The sequence below is a fragment of the Misgurnus anguillicaudatus genome, chromosome 17 (assembly GCF_027580225.2).
Source record: "Misgurnus anguillicaudatus chromosome 17, ASM2758022v2, whole genome shotgun sequence".
Taxonomy (NCBI): Eukaryota; Metazoa; Chordata; class Actinopteri; order Cypriniformes; family Cobitidae; genus Misgurnus; species Misgurnus anguillicaudatus.
Window position 1 is genome coordinate 25909121 of NC_073353.2, and position 25552 is coordinate 25934672.

The window sequence follows — 25552 nt, forward strand, 5'->3', positions numbered from 1 at the left end:
AAAGATCAATCCAGTAGCATAGTTTTGGTAAACCATTCTCCACAAGCATGTACAAAAATAGGTCATTGAAATTTGGCTCCCCTGGTGATGTCAGAAGGGGATAATTCTGTACCTTATTTGGTACTATAATTACCTTATTCGCAGCACTGCCATGTAGTGCAGAGATCAGCTCATTTGCATTTAAAAGGACACACCCAAAATGACACATTTTTGCTCATAATAAACATGTTATAATAAATGATCTATATGGTATTTTGAGCTAAAACTTCACATATGTACTCTGGGACACCAAAGATTTATTTGAAATCTTGAAAAAAATCTTGTGAAATGTCCCCTTTAAATTATCTTTCTATATGTGGGCAAACATGGCAAGCCCATATCAATCATTAAAGTAATCCAAATGACTCCAGTGGGTTAATAAATCTGTTCTGAAGTAAAGAAGAAATAGTTTTAGCATATTTAGTGATCGATATGTTGTATTGTAAACATATTAATCAGCTTGGTAAGTTAAAGTGTGGCGGCACCTATCAACATCTGTTAGAAAAAACGGTGAAAGTATGTACCCCAGCTGTCATTGGGGCAGTACCCTTTAAAAATGTCCTATTATTTACCATTTAGTACAGATATGTATACAGGGTTCCCACAGGTCCTTGAAATCCTTGAAAGTTTGTGAATCTGGGGGAAAAAATTCAAGGCCTTGGGAAGTTTTTGAAAATAAACATACATAGATACAGGTCATTGAAAGTGCTTGAATCTATTTTGAGCAAGAAGTTTTCTGTAAAAAAAATCCATATTCCCTGTGTAGTGTAGGATAACAAAATAAAAATTCTAGACTTTTTAAGCACACATGCTAAACTGTTATGCGAATGTTGATTCATACCAAAATGCTTTTTTGCATAGTGGTTTGACACATGAAAACGCCTCGGGTTACACATGTAACTGTTGTTCCCTGAGAAGGGGACGAGATGCTGCGTCTCCCTTGCCATACTTCCTACATCCATGTAACGCCGTCTTTGGCAATATTTTAGATAGCGATATACTTCCTGACTCCCACGTCACCCTGTCTTTGTCGTTAAGCCTCACCATTGGATCAATTTGATGTACACATTCAGACGCACTCACCCCTGGAGGCGTCCCCAAAGTGTCACCGCAGTGACCCAGCGCGAGTTCCCTCGAAAGGGAACTGTAACAATTTATCTTAAAAGTAACACAATTTAACCTTACTCTCACTTGAAATGTGTCCCCACATTTAGTCCTTGAATTTGAGGGTATTGGACCTGGAAAGTCCTTGAAAGGTCCTTGAATTTGAAGTTAACTAAGGTGTGGGAACCCTGTGTATACAGTTGTTACCAGTATGTCACTTTGAGATACAAATATATCTCTGAGCTTTCTTTGCTACCAACCTGTTTAGTACTTTTTGAAAGGCCATACTTTCCTCATAGGAACATTTTCCTTTAGATCTAGAATTATGGTCCACTCTTCCACCATATGATCCTGTGTTGTATCTAATCACAAATAAGAAGTTATATTTCCACTCTCCAACCACATGTGTGATTAGATAAAACACAGGATCATAACACATAAGAAGTTATATGTAGATGAATATCTTGAAACTCCAATGGGGCGAATTAGTTTAGCTTAATTTTTCAGAACAGTGGTGATTCAGACATGTGATTCACAATCAAGGTCACTAAAGTTATGAGTATCACTTGGGCAGCTGCCAGCAGCCCATGAGCTGAGTTAATGTTAGTTCTCCCTCATCAGGACTCAATGGATTTTAATCAACACATTACGCCAGTTGTTAATTGCTTGAGAACCATCTGTTTATAACCACACAGCCCAGATTACCGCTTGCCCACCGTGTAAGCTGACATGGCATACAGCTCGCTAATTTGCACCGTGAGCCCTTCCTTCAACAGGGGTGAAAACGTCAAGCAAAATAAAACTGCGAAAGAAACTCAAAGATCAAGTTTTGTAAGTTTATTTTTTTTAAATAAACCTTAGATAGAACAAAACTTAGTACATATGTACAAAATAAAGAATAATGTTGCTTGCTTATGTAGATAATTGGTAGAGGGTGGCAACTTGGTTTTCTTTGTTTCCTCAGACACAAAGCTTGTCTCATGTTCAAACGACATTTGAACCCTCCGCTGGGCGCAGCTGAAAACAGTCTGAGTATAGTCTAGTTAGGACAATAGCCATTAAAAACCTAGTTTCAGAAAAACTTCACACACAATTTATTGTAATCAGCAGCACTGTCTAAGACTAAACAGAGAAATTGAGTATTTTATTCAGCCTCAACAAAGTCCTGCATCTCTGGGGAGTGGAGGTATCAAACAGGGGTTGATGGTCAGACCCATCAGGCTATCTAGATGCGGCACAGTAATTATCGCTCTTTAGGGGTGTGATTTTGGAGTCAACTAGGGTTGTACTGTCTGATCCTAATCAACTCTTCTTTTATTTGCTAGTGGGTGAAGAAGCAGTCGGGGGCAACGTGATACCCCTGCCTCATGCCAAAGTCTCCCTCCGCACCCATGGTGCCAGCTGAGTATGACGGCAGATCCACCCAGGCTAACATTCAGGTGAGATATCTAAACCAAGCCACGTGGGTTCTTTGTCTAAATAAGGGTTTTTCAAACTTTAAAGGGATAGTTAACCCTAAAAAAAAATTCTGTCATCATGTTGTTACAAATTTGTTTAATTTTCTTCGTTCTTATGAACACAAAGGAAGATATTTTGAGGAATATTTGTAACCAAATTGATCAGAGGCCCCATTGACTTCCTAGTATTCTTTTTTCTACTATGGATGTCAATGAGGCTTATAATCGGTTTGGTTACAAACATTCCTCAAAATATATTCCTTTGTGTTTATCAAAATAAAGAAGTTTAAATTGAAAAAATCTGAGGACTCTAACATACAGTTAATATTCTTCTTAAGCTTATAAAGTAAATATAATTGTCCTGCACGTAGTAAATTTTTTTTTATTTTTAATAGGCTTCATGTACTTGTATCATTCACATTATACACTCACCTAAAGGATTATTAGGAACACCATAGTAATACTGTGTTTGACCCCCTTTCGCCTTCAGAACTGTTTTAAATTCTACGTGGCATTGATTCAACAAGGTGCTGAAAGCATTCTTTAGAAATGTTGTCCCATATTGATAGGTTAGCATCTTGCAGTTGATAGAGATTTGTGGGATGCACATCCAGGGGACGAAGCTCCCGTTCCACCACATCCCAAAGATGCTCTATTGGGTTGAGATCTGGTGACTGTGGGGGCCATTTTAGTACAGTGAACTCATTGTCATGTTCAAGAAAACAATTTGAAATTAAAGCTGCAAGCAGCATTTACCGGGTTTCGAGCATTAAAGCACGTCAAATACGTCAGACATCGTCGACCAGGCTGATCCAGCATCCACAAAAACAAAAGAGGTGGTCAGAAACGGTTCATACAGACTATGTATGCTTAAACACGCGTGCACCTATAGGACAAACATGTCACGTCCTTAATGTGAAGTCATTCGCAGCTACCAGACACACGTGTTCAAAGTTGTCAGCAAAAAAGGTGTTATCATTCAGTGAAATGTCTCCCTCTCTTCTCACGGAACATTGACAAACAGAACACTGAAGGAAATGTTTGTGGTGCTTGCAGTGGTAAAACTTGGGTCACAAAATGTTAAAATAGTGTTAATGAGTCAAAAGAGCCGAACCCCATGTCTCTACGATGTTCTGATACAGAGATACAGCTCTTGTTAAATGGTTGCTAGGGTATTCTCATTGGTTGCTAGTGACTGAATTGCAATCCACCAATGATTATACTCAAAGCCATGAAAGACATTATCCATGATGACTCATGATTTTAGATGTAAGGTTGCAGTATTTTTAAGTGAAAAAAACAAATAACCACTAGGTGGCACTAAGACAGACTCGTGCATGCAACCTCAGGTCATGACTGTGTTACTTGTAGCTAGAATCACGGCTATTCACTTTAGTTTAGTAAAGAAACAGTTGTATGACCATTGGGCTTACTCAATGTCAAAGGTTTTGTTCAATTATGAGGCCAAATAGTGGTGCAGGCATACCATTTTTTTTGTATTGCCTCAGACTCTGCTCAGACATCAGCGTATCAAATTTGGTGAAAAAATGTCATTTCGTTGCAGAGTTATAAGCATTTATATCTAAAAAACACAAAAAATGAATGTAATTTTTCGTTTTTTGCAATTTTCGGCCATTTCTGATGGAAATTTTAACATAACACCAATAGAACTTTTTGTTCAGAAGTTCAAGTTAATTTCTTCCTATGGTTATTTCGAGTCGATCGGAATAACCCTCGCGGAGTTATTCACGCATGTTTTTTAAGCGCTATTTTGCTGTGCAGGGCTAACCGTAAGGCGAAACCTGGCATGTTTGGTATCGTTGGACTCGGCAACAATTCAAAACTCTTAGTAAAAAAGTCCCATGAAAATACGTCAAACTCAGCCTAAGTTATAAGCATTTACATGATTTGTCTGGCCACTAGGTGGCGCTGTGACGAAACGAGGCACGCAACCTCAAGCCATGACTGTCATCACAAATACCAAGTGTCGTGTTGATACTTCATTTCTGTCCCCAGTTATAGCCAAAAAAGTCCAATTGGCTGCGCACACTTCAGACGTTTGGGCTTGGCATATCAACCGTGAGTCGAAAGTTCAACTTTTTTTTAATAATTATTGATATTCGAACTCCAAGGAACATTTTAGCACTGGAACGATTCTGATCAAGCGAAAAACCTAGGACTAGTTCGTTTTTATTTTTTTCGACAAAATCGAAAATACAGAAAAAATTTTATGACGGAAATAAAATCGGAGATATACATTTTTTAAGTTTGGAACCAGGGATTACAATGATACCAAACACTTGACTGTCTGATGTCCGGTTTAGGAGTTATGAGCACCAACGCGTCGGGCATTGCTATAGCGCCACCTATGGGCCGATTTGGCTGATTCACTGTATCTGAGTAGCCTGCTAATATACAACCAGTTGACAAAGTGGCAAGTTTCTACGACTTACGGTTTGGGCTGGGCAACGCGTTTTACCGTGGAAAAATAATAATAATAAAACAGACAAATACAATAGGTTTTCAGCACTTCGTGCTCGAAACCCTAATGATTTAAGCTTTATGTCGAGTGTATGTCTTTCTATGCCTCAACCCAGACTGATCTCACAGAAAGTTGTGTTATAGTCACGCAAAATTTGATCAATTCAGTTTTTTATGTGCCTTGAGCACGAATGTCTTTTTCGTGACACTTTTCCGTGGCACAAATTTCTATAAATAGTTTATCTTGTGCGTTGCACGTTACATTTTTAGACATCCTAACTAAACCCCAACTCCAGGTGAGAATAGTTTTAAAAGCCAACAATACATAAAAGAACATCCTAACCCAAACCCCAAATCTAACCGCAACCCCAAACGACAATGATTTAAAAATTGGGAAAAAATGAGAAAGAAATGCATAAAATGACACAAAAAAGAAAGTTGTGCCACGGACACGAGAAACTATTTATAGAAATTCATCAAAAAGACATTTGTGCTCAATGCACATAAAAAAGCTGAATTTTGTGCCATGGACGATGTTGCCTCAAACCCAGATCTTCATGATCTTCCAGGTGCAGCCATGACAATGCTCATATACAGCAACACAATATCACAGGAATTTGGAAATTTCTCTAATAATATGTTTTACTATGATTCACATTGTATGTAAATTCATGCAAATTAACCACCTTGTAAAATACTAATAATAATTCCCATGATATCAGGCTGATGTACAGACATAAAAACAGAACATACTCAATATAACCAATATCGTTTTCATCTATGGCTCAGATATAGAAGACAATGTTTCGGGGCTCTGTTGCCCGGCTTTGAAGGTGACATCTCATCAGGGGAGGGCCGAGCCATCAAAGCAATCATGTACTTTAATTACAGGTAATAACCCTCCAAACATGCGTCTTCTGTAATCACCAAATTGCCACAATTAAGGACGAAAATGCAGCACGAACAGACGCCCACGTTAAATGACACGTGTGTAATGTAGAAACAAGAGATCTTGCTCTTCAGAGACAATTACAGCCAAAGCCTGCAGTCTCAACGCAGGCCTTGATACCATAAGAGAAACAGAGATAGGTGCTGTGGTTCAGCGAGAGATGTGATTGGTCAGTTTAAAAAATAATTAATACATGTGATTGGTGAAAGCATTCAGTTATTGGGAGCCTCAAACATGTGAGTAATGAAGACATTTATTTTGCAATAATATGCACCTGTCTATAATTTTATTACCAGACTAAAATAAATTTACTGTAAAGCCATGGTTAATTTTCATAAGGGTCTTTATATAAAAACACATTAAATCAGGTTTTGGACATTTATTTTATATCTACAGTTATTTATTTATTGTCTGAACCATATAATATACATCTAAAATCCAAGTCTTTAAAACCAACAACATGGCCTTTAATTTATATGGTTCACAATGTTGCATTCGTCTTCGCCACTAGAGGGCACTGCAGCCAAAGGGAAAACGCATCTCGCGCGCACATGAGCAGAATAATAAACATCAACAGATGTTTATGAAAGACGTCACGCCTGTCTCCTCACCACAAATGCATTATTGAAATCCAATTTAACGTCGCTTCAATCCTGTTTGTCGCCATCAATTCCAATTATCCCCTCATCCTTATAAAATGTGTTTTGAAGAAGACGGGTGAAAAATCTCACCACTTCACAATGACGCGTCCTTGAGGCTATGAGGAAAGGTCACTCCCGAATTCTGATCCACAACACGTTCCTTACACTTTACACAGCATTAGACATGATCCCAGCTGGGGAAAAGCTGATGTTAGAGCAGTTGTTTGATAAGTGTTTGTGTTTTGTAGGCTCAAACATCAGTGTGCTGGGAAAGAGAGAGAGAGTGAAATAGCTGTGGTGGTTAAAGACAGATTTTCAGCTCTCCATCATGGATGGCTAAGTGAATTTAGACACTGTGTCGGAGGAATCAAGTGGTGTACACTGGCTGTTACAGTGCATCATGGGATTGTCCACTGTAAAAAATACTCCAAAATGGCTGTCTGGGCGTCAAGGTACCATTTTCGGGTTTTTTTTTGGGGGGGGGGGGGGGTTAAGTTAGGAGGTCTGAAGTTAGGAGGCATGTTGTCTCTGTATAACTAATTAGGAGGATTGGAGCCATATCTTGCTTATAAATTAAAGGGACACTCCACTTTTTTGGAAAAAATGCTAATTTTCCAGCTCATTTTAAAACTTGACTCTTCTGTAGTTACATCGTGTAATATCATTGCGCCTCCTGCAGCCATGTTACGCCAGCAAAGTCCTTGATTATTACGCCAGAATGAGAGTATAGTTCCTAGCCATATCTGCCTAGAAAATCACAAATTAATTTTTCGTCGGTCTTAGTACACAATGAAACTACAGAAGAGTTTTAAATAGGAAAAATATTGAAACTCTTTGGTTATTTATGTTATATGTATATATATGCTAATGGACTAATCAGATTCTGTGGATTATGCTAAACTCTGTTAAAGGGACATTCCACTTTTTTGAAAAATGCTAATTTTCCAGCTCCCCTAGGGTTAAACATTTGATTTTTTTACCTTTTTAGAACCCATTCAGCTGATCTTAAATAGGAAAAATATCAAAACTCTTTGGTTATTTTTTACCGCGATGCTAATGGTCTAATCAGATTCAATGGATTGTGCTAAGCTATGCTAAAAGTGCTAGCGCGAGACCCGGAGATCAGCTGAATGGATTTCAAAACGGTAAAAACCAATTGTTTAACTCTAGGGGAGCTGGAAAATGAGCATATTTAAAAAAAAAAAAAAAAAAAAAAAAGGTAACATCCGTGTGGATAAACCAGTTCTTGCCTTGAATATAGCCCTGGAATGCCTTTCAGTTTAAAAAGTGCCCTGTAGGGTACAAGAAACCATTATGGATGAAGCCTTTAGATAAATAAATACTAAAGCCATAGAAACTGCACTGTCACAAAGTCTTTGATTTATTCCAAAAGCTGCCTTTGATCACTGATCTAAGAAATGTGATTAACTGCCTTGGTCAATATAGTGAGACAGGTTGACTGACAATGATAAGACAAAATGCTGATTCATACAGTCCACCTGGTAAAATGACATACTGTATAATTGTTTTTTTTTTATGTGTATTTTCAGGTATTTTAGATGTCTCCCCACTGATGCAGTCCTGAACTGTAAGATACTGAGGGAGTACCTGTACATGTCAAGGCCCTGCATGGCTGCAGAGGATGCTTTACAGGCCTGTGCTGAACTTAAGAAGAACAGTTTGTGTTTTGCTTTATACTTTCTCTTTTATGAAAACATCTTCCCTTCTTTCAACTTTAAAGAAGGAATCATGCCCATTTGAGATGTGACCTTCTCTATTGATGCAAGTCATCTTATTTTTCTCTGTGTGAACCAGGACCACAAAACCAGCCATAATGGAAATACATTTATACATGATCTGGAAGTTGAATAAATAAGCTGTTCATTGATGTGTGGTTTGTTTAGATACAATAATATTTGACCGAGATACTATTTGAAAATCTGGAAGCTGAGGTTGCAAAAAATCCAAATATTGAGAAATTTAAAATTTTCCAAATGAAGTCATTAGCAACTGCATCCACAAAAACATAAAGTCCTTACAGTAGGACATTTCCAAAATATCTTCATGAAACATAATAATTACATAATATCTTAAAGGTGCAGTGTGTAAATTTTAGCAGCATCTAGTGATGAGATTGCAAATTGCAACCAACGGCTTAGTCCACTGCTCACCCCTCGCTTTTGAAACACATCTACGGTAGCCGGCACCGGACAAACATGTCATAGTTGGAGACAACTTAGTCTTTTAAGGACTTCTGTAGAAAAATGGCGGCACAAAATGGCGACTTCCATGTACAGTAAGAGGACCCTCTGTGTATAAAAAGGTCTCGTTCTAAGGTAATAAACACATAACGGTTTATTATGAAAGGTCTTTATACACCCCTGATAATATAGTTTTGTATATTATTTTGCATTTCTGTCAAGAGATCCTTCTAAAAATTACACACTGCACCTTTAATAATTTTTGACATTTTGACATAAAGGAAAAATTTATAATTTTGAGCGTTTTAATGTATTTTTGGCTTTAGCTACAAATAAACCTGTGCGACTTAAGACTGTTTTTGTGGTCCAGGGCCACATATGTGCTCTTAATATAGCACACCTCTACCTCATTCACACAGACCTCTGGTCCCAGAAAATACCCGTAAAATTGCCAGACAAGCGTCTGTGTGAACAAAAACTCGTTCCGTTAATCTTCTGGGATCGTTGCCAGAAAGAGGACCTAGTAAGATACGCAGGTAACCCTCTGTGTGAACAAGAATGCCGTAAAGGGCGTGTCGAAGTGAGGACGCGCGCGTCATCATCACAACACAAGTTATGGTTCAGCTCATAACAACTAGAGATAACATGCATATAAAAATTCACCACGAGAAATGTTGCAAACTAGATTGAAGCAGTTATCAGGAAATGATATATGAGACGCATAAACAATGACGCACGTGCCATAGTGAGGACGCGCGTGTCATGGCAACATGAAGTTGGTTCAACTCTTTAAAATGAGGGATTTACAACATTCACTACGAGAAATGTCAGCATACTAGACTGAAGCAGATATCAGGTAAGTTAGCTCGTCACTTACTGCGTTGAAACGGAGATCATTCAGCAGCATAAAAGAATATCGCGTCACGTGCTCATTTGAGCTATAATAAACGAAAATACCCGCATGTCATCCCAACAAGATATATTGTTCAGCTCCTCAAAATGCGGGTTTTAAATGCATATAAACAATCACGATGAGAAATGTCTGAAAACTGTATCAAAGCAGAAATCAGGGAGCTTGTCAAATATCCACTCTGAAGCTGAGATCATTCACAAGCATAGAACTGTGCATTCACGCGCTACTTTGTAGTCTTATCATAAACAAAAATGCACGCGAGTTGTTTCTGGAGAGAGAAATACCGTAATATATATGCAAACTTCAGACGCTGCGTGGAAGAGAGGGCGGGACTTTCAACATGTCACGTGTCTTTCCGGGACCATCAGATGCCGTGTAATCTTGGCAGTGTGAACGAACAAAAACTCTAACTATTCCGGAAAAATCCAGGTTGCATTTTACGTGTATTTTACGGAATTTCTGTGTGAAAAGGGCTATATTGTACTTATGTAGTCAAAAAACCTTAAAGGGACACTCCACTTTTTTAAAAAAATATTTTCATTTTCCAGCTTCCCTAGAGTTAAACATTTGATTTTTACCATTTTGGAATCCATTTATCTGATCTCCGGGTCTGGCGGTACCACTTTTAGCATAGCTTAGCACAATCCATTGAATCTGATTAGACCATTAGCATCACGCTCAAAAATAACCAAAGAGTCATGATATTTTTCCTATTTAAAACTTGACTCTTCTGTAGCCGCGGTGAAGCCCAAGTGAGTATACTTTGCAGTCCATATACTCTGAAGTCCATATACTTTGAAAGCTATGTGGACACATGCGGGCGCAAACTGGACGCGGAAAAAAGTATACAAAGCCCTTCAGACAGCCATGTGTACATAAACCTTTTGTATTTTGTCCCTTAATATTTGTAACCTGCAACATTGTCCTTAACTTAAATCTTAAAAATGTATATTGACTGTAAAGCTGTTGTTAGTAATTAATAGTTTAATATTTATAGCTTATTTTCATTCAATCTTCCAAATCAAAATGAAAACCAAATAACAACACAACTTCTTCGGGTCTTGTCACAGAGACTTTTAATTTAAAATCACACAATATTTGTAAATTGCTGCAATTTCATTTTTACAAAATATATTAAGCATAGTATTTGTGCATGTATCTTTACATAATTTAAATAACTTTATTATAATACTTAAATATTTGGAAAATCACAGTCACAAACACATAATACGGTTACATTCACTGTCTCGTCATAATATTTGCAAGTGTCTGTGTGTTGTAAACGGTGAGCCCACTCTAACACAACACAAGATAACAGCGGCCTTTACAAACAAACATAAAATCCATGAGAGCATGGTGGCCAAACAAGAGACGCTGACATAAAAACAAACAAACAAGGGGAATTGTATGGCTTTGGCTAACTATGTTCAGGGGTCTCATTTATAAAGCGTGCGTACGCACAAAACAGGGCTGGAAACGTGTTTACGCCAGTTCCCATGCAAAGGTTGTGATGGGAGAACAGGCTTGAAGGGTGGGATCTGAGGATGATTAATGTACGCACACTTGCAGGTGATCATTCGATCGATTAATAAAGGGAACATTGCTTTGTTTTATAAGTCTTCATATTTTTTGGCTTTTGTGTCTACGTAGACTTTTAATAAGGATCCTACGCACAGTTTTATAAATGAGACCCCAGGTCTCCAACAATTACAGATTATAAGACTCTTACATTTAACTTCCTGAGGACACATCAGCTGCATCTTTCATAATGTGTGATGTTTATCATTAACATCATAAATCTTTCAACACAGTACAGTACGTCTAAAACAGGTGTTTGTCTTAAAAATAGGCAAAAGGTGGCTAAGATCAGTAATGTGATGCAGGTGCTTTAAGCAGCATAGAACCATCAACCGGAAGATAATAAAAAAGGCTTACGGCATCTGAAAGCAAATACAAAAGGTGTTTTTGAAGTCTTGGGCTGCTCTCTCTCTGCATAAATTCCTGTTTTGTTTCAGATATCAATGAGGTCATCGCCACTTTCATCACTTTCCACCGTGAGTTGACGAGTCCACCACTTTTTGACTTCGGATCCTGAGGAGGCTTCATCAGATACGAGGTTCATCTTACACACCATAGACTTAACACTCGTGCGCCCTGCGGGAGCAATACAAGGCGCTATTACACGTGTCACATGCAAACCATGTTATACCCACACACACTCACATTGATGTGCAGAATACTTATTGGCGATTTCAAGATGCCGAGCAAGCAATCCGGAAAAATCTTTATTATATACCACAATGCTGTTTGTTATACAGGTGGTCTTTATAATCTCAGTACACAAACATGTCTCCCATTTTGTTGCATTGTGACCTTTTTTTTTATTTGTCAATTGCACACGTGAATTCAGTGCTGACCTGCAGGTAGTCGCCACTGTCCCAGTTTTCTCTGGGGTCGGTCAGCAGAGTCCTGTCGGTAACCACTGCGGTCTGACAGGGTGGGGCTCAGAAGGGTTTGCAGGCCGCTGTTCTGCTGGATCAAAATCATTTCATTACCATTAAGGATGAAGTCTTGATGTTTAAAACAATAGAGAATAAGAAGAAGGTACCTCTGGCTGGGTGGGATTGTCCTGGTTTGGATTGTTAGTGTCCTCACTGGGGAGGGTGGTCTCGATGCTGGGAGGGTTAAGCAGGCGCCGGAGATCCTGCTGTTGGCTTTCTCTGAGACTGAGAATGATGCTACATGACTGCTGCTGTTTCTGAAGGAGGAAATGGCTGTTTAGTTGCATATATTGTTTTTTTTAGCTTGCACAATAACAATAATAGTAAATGGATTAAATTAAATTGCATATTACACAGGATCATACTGATCCATGTATGTGTGTGGACTCACGGCTCGTATGCGTTTCAGGCACTTCTTCAACCACATGCGAATGGTTTGTTTGGCTACCTCCTCCTCTATAGTGTACTCAAGCTGCTCGCGAGCCAACAGCTCCTCAAGCTGAAGACTCTTGCGGATATCGACAGAGCGATATGACAGCATGCTGAAACACATGGTGAGGAAGTCTGGTGAGTTACTGTACTGTATGTCTTCATAATTTTGGGGTTTTAATGCTGTAAAGCTGTTGCTTAGTTTAACTCATTCCCTGCCAGCCATTTTTTTAAAAAGTTGCCCGCCAGCATTTTTGTGTTTTTTACAAAAGTTTCACAAAATGCCTTCCAGGAAAATATTCAAAAAATATATAAACATACAAATATATCAAATGAAAGAACAGATCCTTTGCTTTCAAACAAACAAAACACAAACAAAACGGGGGGGGGGGGGGGCGTTTCATCCTATCTATATTTTTTTCTTTGCTTATGAACTCTTAAATATGGGTATTTTTCTTTGAAAATAATTTTTTTTAGCAAAAAGCTAAAATAATTGCATTGAGATAACTCGTCAATGGCGGAGAACGCCTTAAATAGAGGTCTTGAGTGGTGTAAAAGTGCAACAAACATTATTTTAATTATAAAAAGTAGGAAATTAGAGAATATAAAAAAGTCATTTCTAACCTCAGTACGTCATGGAAGGTGACATCTCCTCCATTGTGCAGACGCTCCATCTCGTAACACATGTGTTTGAAGAGAAGCTTGTCTTTGTCCAGGTCAACTTCCAGACGTCCCCTCAGCAGGCGCAGCAGAAACTTCACCCGAGAGGTGGGAATCACTCCCTGTATAAAAGTCGATTTTGTGGTTTTCAAAACAATAGCAGCAAAACCTGATCAAAGATTTGTGGAGGACGCAATCCTAGAATGCACCACATTTAACTTGTTCATTGAGGGAAAACACCACCATTTTTTTTATATTTTGCTATGTTCTTGCCTCAACTTAGACAAATGAATACATACCTTTTTTTAGTGCTTGCACTTGGTCTTTGTGCAGCACGTTGTGAGTGTGTTGGCGTTTGGCCTGGTCCCGTTCGTTCTTTGGGATCCAGACGGGGATGGGGTTGGGGGCCACCGGGCGCTTCCGTGTTTTCCCTATTTGGAGACTGTTGCATGACACGGGTACGTATGGTGGCACAGAATAAAACGTGGCGATTTTTGATCAGATCAAAGGTGAGAACTGTATTGTGTGGCGGAGGAGCGCTGGGATTGCACCACTTTGACCTTGGGCGCAATAATATTTAGAGAAGTTTGAGTGAGAGGGGGAGAGTCAGGAGTGATGATGTTACTGCGCGCTGAGGTCGAAGTGCGGCAAACCAAGTGCTCTTCTACCACACAACACAATTCTCATTTTTACCAGCCCAAAAATTCGCCACGTTTTATTTTGTGCCACCATACTTACCTGTGTAACTACTCATGTAACAGTCTCTAAATAGGGAAAACATGGAAGTGTCCGGTGGCCTCAAAATTCATCCCCCTTTGGATCCCAAAGAATGAATTAGGCCAGGCTAAATGCCAACACATTCACAAAAACAAAAAGATAGGTATTTATTAATTTGTCTAATTTGAGGTTGGAACATAGTAAAATATTCAAACGAGGTGGTGTTTTCCTTTAAAATAAAAATTTGTGTGTTAAGCGTTTACGCATGCTTATTCACGAGTGTAATCAAATATGATAATAAACCATATTTAGCATGTTGTCCGAGGCGAGGGCTCAGAATATGAGCCTTAACCCAGAGCACTCTGCCCTCCTTAACTGGGACAGATATACCAGCTGACAGTGAGGGGATGGGGTGGAGGGATGCTGAAAAAAACATCACAGGACAGAGGTGAGAGACAGCTATAGAGTGCCACAGGGATGACATATTTTTGTAGGCCAACCCCGAAAAATAGCCATTCATTTTTCCCATAGACTTTGTTTAACAAAAGTTTATGACACTTAAACGTTTTGTCCAACAAGATAATCTTCACAGATAAACACAACTATTATAAACGTTTGAAGTACACATTTTTATAGTAAATGCAAATTTATAGATTTCAAAATTCATAAAAGTATAAGTGTCATAAACTTTTGTCAAACACAGATTAAATTTTTTTCTGGTAATCTAAAAATCTATGGGGAAAATGAACGGGCTTTTTACCAAGGGAACCAGTGTCCCGCTAACTTCCAGGGTTGGTCCACAAAAACATGTCATCCCTGCGGCACTCTGTATGGAGACCTCTTTGCGCTGATTGGTTGGATTACATGACCATGCTCCTCCTGAACTTATGCTGTGCCCGAAACCGCCTACTTCCATACTATATTCATAGGCTGGGTTTGAAAACTCTAAATTGCTGCATTCTGCGGCAGCTTTCCAAGGCAGGAAGGCATCAAGGCATGTCCGAATCCAATGTTAGGTTTACTTCCTGACTCCTGAGATCTTGTCCCACAATCCTATGCGTGCACTGAAAAAACTAACTTTTTGGTTTAGTAATATTTATTAGATTCACTCTCATAATTTCTACATAATAATATTAACATTTATTGAGAACTAGATTTTCCTAATTAAAATGATGATAAATACACAATTAATTAATGTAAAAAATGAACTGTGTGGGAATAGTAAGTCTTATTAGATATTTTCTTGTATTATTTAAGTTTTATAGTCACTGCACATAGTCCTCGAATAATTAAGTAAATTTTAATCAAAAACTTTAGCAGATTCAAGTAAAAAATCTTAGTTCATTTTATTTAAAAATATTAAATCCATTAAACTAAAAAAATCTAAGTAAAATTTACTTACATTTATTTGCACATGTTGTAAGGAATACCCACAATTTTTGCGCCTGAATATTTTTATTTTTTAAGCTTTATCACAGAATAAGAACTGATAAGAACTTTACCTACGCTAATTGGGTTTTGTTTTTCTTTCTTCATGTCTCGTCCTTGTCTCCGAGGACACTGAGACAAACAGACCCAGTTCCGGTAAATGTGAAAGTCGGCACACCTCTGACTCACCGGCAGACCGTCAACGTGATGCCCAGCTGATGCATGACCAACGACCACCAGCAGAACCCGCTTTACCTCCGCCTAATCTCCTTAATCGTTTCAATGTATATATAAATATATCTCCCCAGGGTTTTTCCCTCCTTAGACTTTTTTTTACTTCCCCGGGTGAGCCTGGGGTTTTTTTCTCCTAGGGGGTTTTTCAACCCGGGGAGGCAGCCTTCTTGGGCTTAACTTAGCACCCTCTTCTTTACGTTACATGAGCAATACGCACGCTTATAATGTTGATTCATAGCCGCAGCAAATTTAGCTGCTTTTGCTATCGTGTATTATGTTGTGCTATCTGTCATTTTTCTATGCTTTCCACTGCTTCTATTATTGTAAAGCTGCTTTGAAACAATCACAAATTGTGAAAAGCGCTATATGAATAAAATTGAATTGAATTGAATTGAAAACTACTTAAATATTTGTTAGCAAAATGTCATAAAGGTTTAAGCTATTATATTATTGATGTTGTTTTGTTGTAAATAATAATTTTGTGAAGTCACCGTTCAGGTGATCAGTGTTTCTTTACATGAACCCTGTTCAGAACATTGTATTGTAATTCTCTCCACAGTGCTGATAATGCATGTCAGAAACACAGTTTGTGTGCGTTTCTTGTCCGAACAGAAAATATGATTTATTTAATATTATTAGGACAGCAATGCTTCAATTAAAAAAAAAACGAATAGACTTTACCTAAACGATTAAAATAAATCTAACTTCTAAATAAAATAATTAAGTAGCATTTAATTAATTATTTAACATATGTTTTATCATGCAATTTTAAGTAAATTTTATTTGATTTTAGTAGGTAAGTTTTACTTATAAAAAGCAGTAAATTTTACTAAAAAAAAAGTTTGTGCAATTTGTTACGAGGATTTTTTTTAGGATTTTTTAAAGTAAATTTTACATGATGTTTTTTTTCAGTGTGTGCACACATGGGGAATGTGATTGAATGAGCCTGGTCGAGTTCAAATAAATAAAATGGCAGCCGAGAAAGTGGCTGGAGCACAAATTTAGTGTAAATAAATGTAAGTTTTCACTTTTTACACATTTTAATTGCATTTCTAGCGAGAAATTAGTTTAGTAGTTTTCAAATATGTGATTAGTTATCACAAAGGCACTCTCTATTTATATTTCAAACACGCTGCCTTTTGAAGTGTGTCTGAAAGCATTTCTCTTCATGCATCCGAAGTCATTGCCTCTTGAGGCAGTGAGGCAACAAGTCAGCTGCCTAAGTTTTCGGACGCAGCCATAGTATTCCAAAACAGAAAGCGAAAAGTACCCGGATGAGCTACTATTTCTGGTTAGATTTTGAAGTGTGCACACAAGGGACACTTCACTATCCCGTGATGCCCCGGAAGAGGAGTTATCCAATGAAGAAGAAGAGACGTCGTCATATTAGGAAAAGGTGGAAAGTGGCGATTCGACTGGATTCGCGCTGGTATGACATGACGTGATGACGACGTATGTCACGTGATGTATCAACATGGCGGATGTAGTATGTCCGAATCTCATTCATACTACCAGGATTCATACTATACAGTACCTACTGTTTTAACGGTCAGTAAGTAGTTACTTCATCTCATTCAGTACATGCAGTTTCATACTCAGCCTGAGTTAAATAAACTTAATTTAAAATCTCACATTGTTCTCTATTAGACTCTCCAGTGTGCATCAAGCCATCAAGACAGAGTGCTGCTTATGTAGGAAGCACAACAGTTAGGATGTTGCCTTAAAAAAAGCCAGTGGACAGATATGGCTAAGTTTTAAGCTCACGTGTCTTAATACTGACACGGTCCTTCCTGTGCTCATCTGTCACTCACAGTCCTCAAGTGTTTCTAGCTGATCCCAGCACTGCTGGTTGATTCATTAAAGCCAAAAAATGACCGGCGTGCCTCATTTCACCCACATACACGAGCCTACATTACCGGTCCTAGGGAGGGAGGTCAAATCTGCACGTACTTCTCTCGGCTGCTCTCAATAAGGCTGTTTCTGCCTAATGAAGATGACGGCTCAACACCTCTCGCTATCTGTGACAGGCAGTAATAACCTCCAATTACTCTGGAGGTGAGAATGTCGATGCGTGTGATTCGTTCATTTGCGGTTTCAGAGCTTGCCGCGGCGAGCGTGCGCGGGTATTAACTCAAAAATCATCCCCGCTGACAGCCGCTGATCACGGGCACGTCTCCCTCCTCCTCCTCACCTCCCGCTTGTCATCCACCATGTTCCAAATGATCTGAAAGTGACGCAGGTCGTTGTAGCTTAGCAACTGGTCCTCCTCGGTGGAATAGAACAAAGAGAAGTTCTCCACAATGATAGCTGAGGGGGAGATTAAAAGATGAGTTTGGTTAGGCATCAGCTAGGCTCTCAACACTCGGTTAGGCACATATAAGATGTGAAGCATGTTATACACAAGTATGCAAACCTAGATGATAGTGTTTGCTTGTAATGGATCAGTTTAATTGGGTGTACACACCAAATGCAAATTCAGCGATTTGGCGAGTAGATTACATATAAAGTCAACACAAAGATGTGAACAGATGCAAACTCACGTGGGGCAATGACACAAAAACACGTTATTCGCCTCAAACACAGCATTCCTCAATCTAAATTACTTAACTTTGTGTAATGCGAATTTTTCGCTCGAGTTGAATATTTTCACGGCAATCACATTGCCCAATTCGCTTCGCCCCTTATGAGACCGCATCTATTTGCGTCTTTAAATTGACTTTGTAATCTACTCGTGTAAATCGCTGAATTCACATTCAGCCTGATCTCACAAATTTCCGTGGTATAGTCACAGAATATTTTGCTCATTTATCCGTGTCATTGTAACGGATCTCCGGATTTTTCCATGTCCGTACCACAGACTTTCTTTTCCGTGTCTGTTTCACGTATTGGTTACTTAATTTATTTTCTTACAGTTGTGGCTTGGGTTACATAACTAAGGCCTAGTCCTGGATTAATCTAAACCTTAAACCGCCCCATAACATGTTGGCATAAAATTATTCTCACTCATTGATATTCAATAGTGACCAGAGCTGGGCTGAAACGCTGAAGTGTTTCACAGGGAGAAATCTCAATTACTATTCTGGAAAAAGTGATAATACAAATGCAAGGATGTCAGCAGGAAGAATGAACAGCGATATTGTATCTTATGAGCTACTTTGGTTAGCGTCTAGAGGAGGAAATGAGATGCCCCTCTGGGAAATGAAACAGGATATTGTGTCGGCGGTCAGGGGGACGTGAAGCTTACCCACGAGCAGGTTGAGCATGATGTAAGCGATGATGACATAAAAGGAGCAGAAGTAGATGAGGGCGCCGGCATAATTGCCGCAGTCCGTCTCCCAATAACGGTGTTTGTCTGGGGTGCAGAACGGAGGTTGCACCTGGGGATCACAGCCGGATAAACAAGCGTACTCAACAACACATGGGGCTTAGATACACTGTGAGTGATTTACAGATATTAAATAGCAGCTGATGCGTTTTGTTTACACAAATGATATATGCGATTGCTTTGATGCATTTATTTGAATTTCCAAAGTGAACGTTTCTTACCATGCAGTCGTGCATGATCTTATTCCAGTCTTCACCCGTGACTATTCGAAACAGTACGGTGATGGCTTTCCCCGCAGTGGAGAAGTTTGCGTGCCTGTCGGCGAAAGAGGAACAGGTATGGGCTCATGCAGAGCAACTTCCTCTCATGCTGACAGCTGTACCTGAAAATTGATTTTCCCAAATGCAAGTGGCGCACTGTAGCAAAACGTTTAGACAACACCAATTATATCAACGCTACGGGGAGCTGGAAGCGTGTAACAAATCTCGCTTCTGGTATGGAGACACAGTCCAATCATCGCCTTCGCGTGTCACAAAGCATCTCACCTGTTAAGGTTCTCGCCGTATTTGACGGTGCCGAAGAGGACCACGCCAGCGAAAGCGTAGCACAGCAACAGCAAGAACATGCCGACGATAATAAAGAAACTCTTGTACATGCTGACCACCACGGTTAGCAAAAGCATCTTTAGTGTCACCTGTAAAAACAACGTGATGAAGAAAACATTGTGACATTAGCAAGATAAATCTAAAAAAACTGTAGCTTGCTTGCTGTTGCAAGAGTATATTGGCACCCATCAGCATGATATTACTAGCATGGCAGTAATTACTTCATTGCAGAATGTGCTTCTATCTTAAACAAGCCAACTTATATTTTTAATAAATAACAACATATGGATGTATTAGCATAATAGTGTATGCATACTTACATGCTTTCCACATATGGTGAAAAACCTGAATACTATAACACAAGTGCCCATCATGTACGTGTAAGCGTTCTATAGATAAAAAGTGGCAAAAAGATCATTTAAGCAATGAATCATCACAGTTATATATGATTTGCATTAGAAAAGACCATATTAAAAACAATTTTTTTATTTAAGTACTTGTAATGCAAAGTGCAGAATGATCCATATGAGCCCCAGAGAGGTGACAAGCAGGTCGTATCTGTTTCTTCTGCTCTGCCAGTATCCAGCTGGTGACATAGCTATGAGCTTCATAGTCACCTACCATAAAACATTAATTGTCATCACTATTACAATAAAATTACTGTATGTACGATATTTACATGTGTGGTCTCGTTTACATTTAAAACTAATTTGCATGACTGTAGAAAATCCTTCGCAAGATAATATGAGGGTTTAAAATGTTTACCTCCAGGACAAAAATAATAGTGAAAACCACAGACATGGTAGCCAAGGGAACGGTAACTTCGTCATCAACATCCCACTGAAATACATAACATATACACAAAATGTAATTTCAGTGCTTAAATACAACATAAATAATGTTAGTTTATGTACTGTAACCCCTCCTTACTTTAACAGACAGAAGAACAGATTGAGCTAACACCAGCACCGCGATACCTCGCTTGAAAAAAGGGTGTTGGGTGATGTCGTACATTTTGGCACGGAAACCAGCATTTTCTGGACGTGTAAAAAGAACATACAGTAAGAGCTTTGAAAATGATCCTTGTTATACTAAAACAAATGTTTTTGTAAAACTTTCCCGTCATTCAGGGCCGGCCGGAGGCATAAGCAAACTAACCGGGGCCCCCCAATCGTTTTTTTTTTTTAAAATTAAATAAATTAAAAAAGTAATATTAAAGAATACGAAATGATTCATTCAAGACAAGAAAATTCTGATTTGCAGACAACTGTTGTGTGTCTGCAGTGCTAGCGTTTGAATCATGCACAATATAAACTCCTCGCGTGCATTGACAATTTGCGCCGGCGCGCAGGGCGCATCACTGAGACGCGTTTCAGAAGGCAAGCAAACATAAAATCTTTCTGTTCTTGACAGGGCACATACAAACAAAATGATCTCCACAGTACTCTTTTTCTAATAAAAAATTATTTATATCTTAGGTTTATGTATAGATTAGGCAGAAACCAGCTCCGTGCTTCTCTTAAAGAGACAGTAACCTCAATTAACCTCCTTAAGTGTCATTGATGTTAATCAAACAATTCAAGACAACGAGAAAATCACTTCTGCAGCTTTAAAAAAATATATAATTATATAATTATAATTAATGCTAATTTCAGCCCTTACCTTAATGTGCAACTTTGTTCTTTTAATAAATGTTTGAAATTTCTTTATTTTTTAAATAAAAAATTGGTGGGAGGGGGGCCCCCAAGCAAATTCTGCTTAGGGCCCCCAAGAGGCTCGGGTCGGAACTGCCGTCATTTCTCTATACTTCACTCTTTCGTCCTTTACAGTCATTTCTGTATGCTCCATTATAGTCAGCCAAAGGACTCTGTGGAACAAAAATGTGTTCCAACTATCTATTTAATGCATTTAATAAGAGCTTTACCCTTGATGTTGCTTTGAAGGCTGCCATATCATCTCTTAACAGTCTTTTAACTAAAGGTCTAAATTAAATTCATCATGCACTACAATTGCAAGTGAATTTCAAAGCTGCAGAGTGCAGACGGCTTATTTGAAGCTGGTTTCAATGGAGAATTGATGTGGTTACTGAGCCTTATGCTGACTAATGCATTGATTTCTCTGTTAGTCCAGAGTGCATTTTAAAAATTACTTTCTTAGTATTTTTGTCTAGTTTTCAGCACAAATATAAAAAATTCTTAGGTCAAGATTATTTTCTTGATGAGCAAAAGGACCAAAGAAAATAAGTCTAGTTTTTAGACCAAAAATATCAAATTTACGTGATTTTGTGCATAAAATAAAACAAGCAAAAAAAAAAATCTGCCAATAGAGTAAGCAAAAAATCTTGAACATTTTTCCTAAAAACTAGACTTATTTTCTTGGGTCATTTTGCTCATCAAGAAAAAGCATCTTAATTTAGGAATTTTTAGATATTTTTACTGAAAACAAGACAAAAACACTAAGAATTTTTTTTCTTGAAAATTAATTTTTTGCAGTGTATATAGTAAACATTTTACACAGTAACGTTAGCTTAGTGTAGTTTTTGATACGCTTTAGCTATAATTTGAACTAAGGTAATCTACTTCTTGTTTATTCTGCTTGTTATCAGAAATAAGCTACTCTAAAATTACTGTTTTTATTGAGTCTTTGCAGAAGTTTACCAGAAGTTACGTTTAATCCACCAAAGTCGTTTGTTTATTTTTGTTATTGCTGGAACCATCTATATAACTATAGAAGATTTTGAGAGTGCTCCTCTCTATTCAATATATGGATGATATTTATGTTTCACAGTTGTGTAACAAGCAAAAAACATAGGAGCTAAAAACCATTATTCACATTCATGTCTGAGGTAAATATAATTTGGGAGGTTGCATAACCTGCAGTCTGGCCAACAATCTGTTTTTTTTTGTTTGAACACAATTACATTTCAGTTATCAGTATTGGAGCATATTGCTAATGATTCAAACGCATGGGCTAAGCCCATTATTTGCAAAGCTAGCGTGGCAGAACAACTCTTGTAATTTACAAAGAACTAATGCATGTTTTTCTATTGCTTAAAATGATCTCTGAACAATTCAGACACAAGTAATGGCTAGAAAACGTGAAAATCTGTCCATTGCAGACATTGGAGTTAAATGCATATCAAAAATGTAGTCTGTCTGTCAATACATTACAGTATTTCTTGTTTCTAATTACCACACAATATATGACTGCATAATAGTCTATGATAATGAAGTTGAATTTTCCTGCTGCTATGAAACATGAGGTGTGTTTCCAAGCGAGTCGAAAACAGTCAAACACACAAAACATACAGTCATTTGTCACAGCCGATCTACAGGAGATCTATAGAATCTATAGTCACACATGGCACCCACAGTCATATGCAAACTTCACACTCGAAAGTGAAAAGGTTTCATCGAGTGTGTGATTGCCTCGTGGGAGTACCCATTGATGAATGCTTAAATTTAGGTTGTTCTATACTACAGCAGAGGGGAGCTGATTAAATCCTCCTGAAAGCACATGCAGAGTAGGGACGGCTCATTAGCCGGGATAGAGAGAGAGAGAGAGAGAGAGACTCAGATGAAGTGAGCTCTTGCAAAGTTTAACTGCACCACTGTGATGTTGCTTTTGTACCCAATTACCATTTAAACCTTGTTTTGAGAATACAGTAAAGGCTTGGACTACTGTACCAATACCATGATCTGGTATATTACCATGATCAGGACTATACAGTCACTATTTTATTTTAAATCATTACTGCAATGTGTGTGGATAAGGCAAAATCTATAATACACTTAATTTACGTGGAAAACATGGTACGCATGCACTGACGCAAATGACAATGCTTTTAAAATATGCCATTACAGTGGTGCATTTAAAATTTGAGTGTGCCATGTACACACCAATAGGGCTGTTTCTTCTTCTAAAAAAAAAATTATAATTTCAAGATAGTACATGCTTTACAGAGAGCAATGAAATGAAAATGGGCACAGAGCAACCTTTTGCAGGTGCACAAATAAACATTGATACCGCAACCTTTTAGCTGTTTTCCTGTAGCTCAGTTGGTAAAGCATTGCATTAACAGGGCAAAAGGTTGAAAATACGATTCTCAGGCAACACACAAGCTGATGAAAAATGTAAGTCGCTTTGGATAAAAGCGTCTGCCAAATGCATAAATGTAAATGTTATGTAAATGTAAGATCTCCTGTGAGCACTGACCTGGACGTGGGGGGAGATGGAGGGGCTGTGCAATCTTCAGTCGACTTTTTAAATCTTCCCATCTCCTCTGATCTACAGTCAGAAGAGCTGTACCCTGAAAAAACCATCAAACAAAAATGACTAACAAATGTACTCTAAAAAATGCTGGTAAATATTAGACAGAACACAACAAGTTGTTTTAATCAACTGCTGGGTTATAACAACCCATGGTTGGGTAACAACAACCAGCACTAACCCAGCATTGTGTTCTGTCCAATATTTACCCAGCATGGGTAAAAAAAACAAAAATTTTATGTGGATCCACTCAAAGTTGACAAAAAGAAAAAGAATGCCACACCTTATTTTCATTGAAGTTGGCTATTACAACACCAACGAAAAGCGTCAGCCCAATCATACAGCCCAGGAACACGAAAACATGGATGTAGATGCCGTGAATCTGTTTCAAGATAATAAAAATAATAATCAAATATATCACAGCATTCATAATTAATAAGTGCACTACATACATTAGGTGTAATAGAGTAACTTACCGGTCCTACTCTGTGTATGATGACGTCTCTCACCTCCACCCAACCCTTTAGCGAAAGCACCTCAAAAAGAGCCAGCATGGCGTTGCCCACATTATCGAAATTGAAGTTACGAGGATTTGCCCTAGAAACAGTACCACAAAGACTGTTTTGCATTTTTCTTTGTGGATTTTTTAAAAGAAAAGCTCATATAAATAGTAAAATTATACTTTGGGTTCTCAACCAATTAGAGTAAACCTTTGTCTATGCATTTAAAGTAGGGCTGGGCAAAAAAAAAATAGATTTTTCGATTAATCGTTTTTTCTATGGTTGGTTCAAAATCGATTCTCACAGGCTACAAATCAATTTTTTCCCATTTTATTTTCGCAAACATTGAACATAAGATTAACGTTAATCTAATTACGTCTCCCACTAGATGTCAACCTTTTTTTTTGCCTTGCGCAATGTTACCAAGAAGCGAGAGGCGTGCCTGTCATTCATTTATTCTATATAATCTATATTCATTGAGTTGAGTCGAGAATCGGGTATAAAATCAAAAATCAGATTGAGAATAGAAATCGGATCAATTTGATAGTGAATAGAAATCGAATCGATCTGGAACATCTTAATCGATACCCAGCCCTAATTTAAAGGTCACGTTCATCCTGATCCCATTTTTTTTTACCCTAGTTAGTGTGTGATGTTGCTATAATAGCATAAATAATATCTGTAAAATGCTAAAGCTGAAAGTTCACTGCCAGGCGATTATTTTCTTTAACAGAATTTGCCTTTTAAAGCCTACAGCGAACGGCCGGTTTGGACTAAAGCCCTTTACTTCCTGCTTTAATGACGTCCCTAGAACAGTTTTTTGACTAAACTCCGCCCACATGAATACGTCAGTCGCCAGCTAAGCTAACGGCAAGCTAAGTTGCTACTGAATCACAACACATAAATAAGCTACACAATCAGAACTCGTTACGTATTTCTGAAGGAGGGACTTCATTAAACAAAAAAGACATCAGCCCGTTTTGAGGACAGTGAAAACAGCGGTATGCAGATAAGTAAATTGTGTGAAAAATACCACAATTTTTTACACGTGAAACATGAACAAATGTTATATAGCGCAGTGTAAACACAATCAAAGCTT

At 38.2% G+C, this 25552-nt stretch overlaps 1 protein-coding gene and 1 long non-coding RNA gene across 4 annotated transcripts in view; one reads left to right on the top strand and one right to left on the bottom strand.

Annotated features, from left to right (window-relative positions):
- Positions 1-8831, top strand: part of LOC129452336 (uncharacterized) — a 33789-nt gene extending 24958 nt beyond the window's left edge. Inside the window, exons 7-9 of the long non-coding RNA XR_012358360.1 lie at positions 2469-2582; positions 5871-7123; positions 8222-8831. This is a non-coding gene — a long non-coding RNA (uncharacterized lncRNA). The remainder of the gene's footprint in view (positions 1-2468; positions 2583-5870; positions 7124-8221) is intronic.
- Positions 8832-10844: 2013 nt separating this feature from the next.
- The window catches only part of nalcn (sodium leak channel, non-selective), a 117014-nt gene continuing 102306 nt past the window's right edge, over positions 10845-25552 (bottom strand). For 2 of the 3 annotated variants that reach the window (XM_055216123.2, XM_055216121.2), the window contains 16 exons: positions 24430-24550; positions 24237-24335; positions 23900-23993; positions 20615-20721; positions 20450-20524; positions 20182-20301; positions 20005-20073; positions 19625-19773; positions 19301-19394; positions 18999-19131; positions 17946-18061; positions 13340-13497; positions 12678-12828; positions 12394-12543; positions 12203-12317; positions 10845-11939 (listed from right to left, as the gene is read on the bottom strand). In XM_055216123.2, coding sequence (XP_055072098.1) covers positions 11797-11939; positions 12203-12317; positions 12394-12543; positions 12678-12828; positions 13340-13497; positions 17946-18061; positions 18999-19131; positions 19301-19394; positions 19625-19773; positions 20005-20073; positions 20182-20301; positions 20450-20524; positions 20615-20721; positions 23900-23993; positions 24237-24335; positions 24430-24550 — 1894 coding nt within the window. In that variant the 3' untranslated portion in view covers positions 10845-11796. The remainder of the gene's footprint in view (positions 11940-12202; positions 12318-12393; positions 12544-12677; positions 12829-13339; positions 13498-17945; positions 18062-18998; positions 19132-19300; positions 19395-19624; positions 19774-20004; positions 20074-20181; positions 20302-20449; positions 20525-20614; positions 20722-23899; positions 23994-24236; positions 24336-24429; positions 24551-25552) is intronic. The other variant, XM_055216122.2, reaches the window with a different exon arrangement.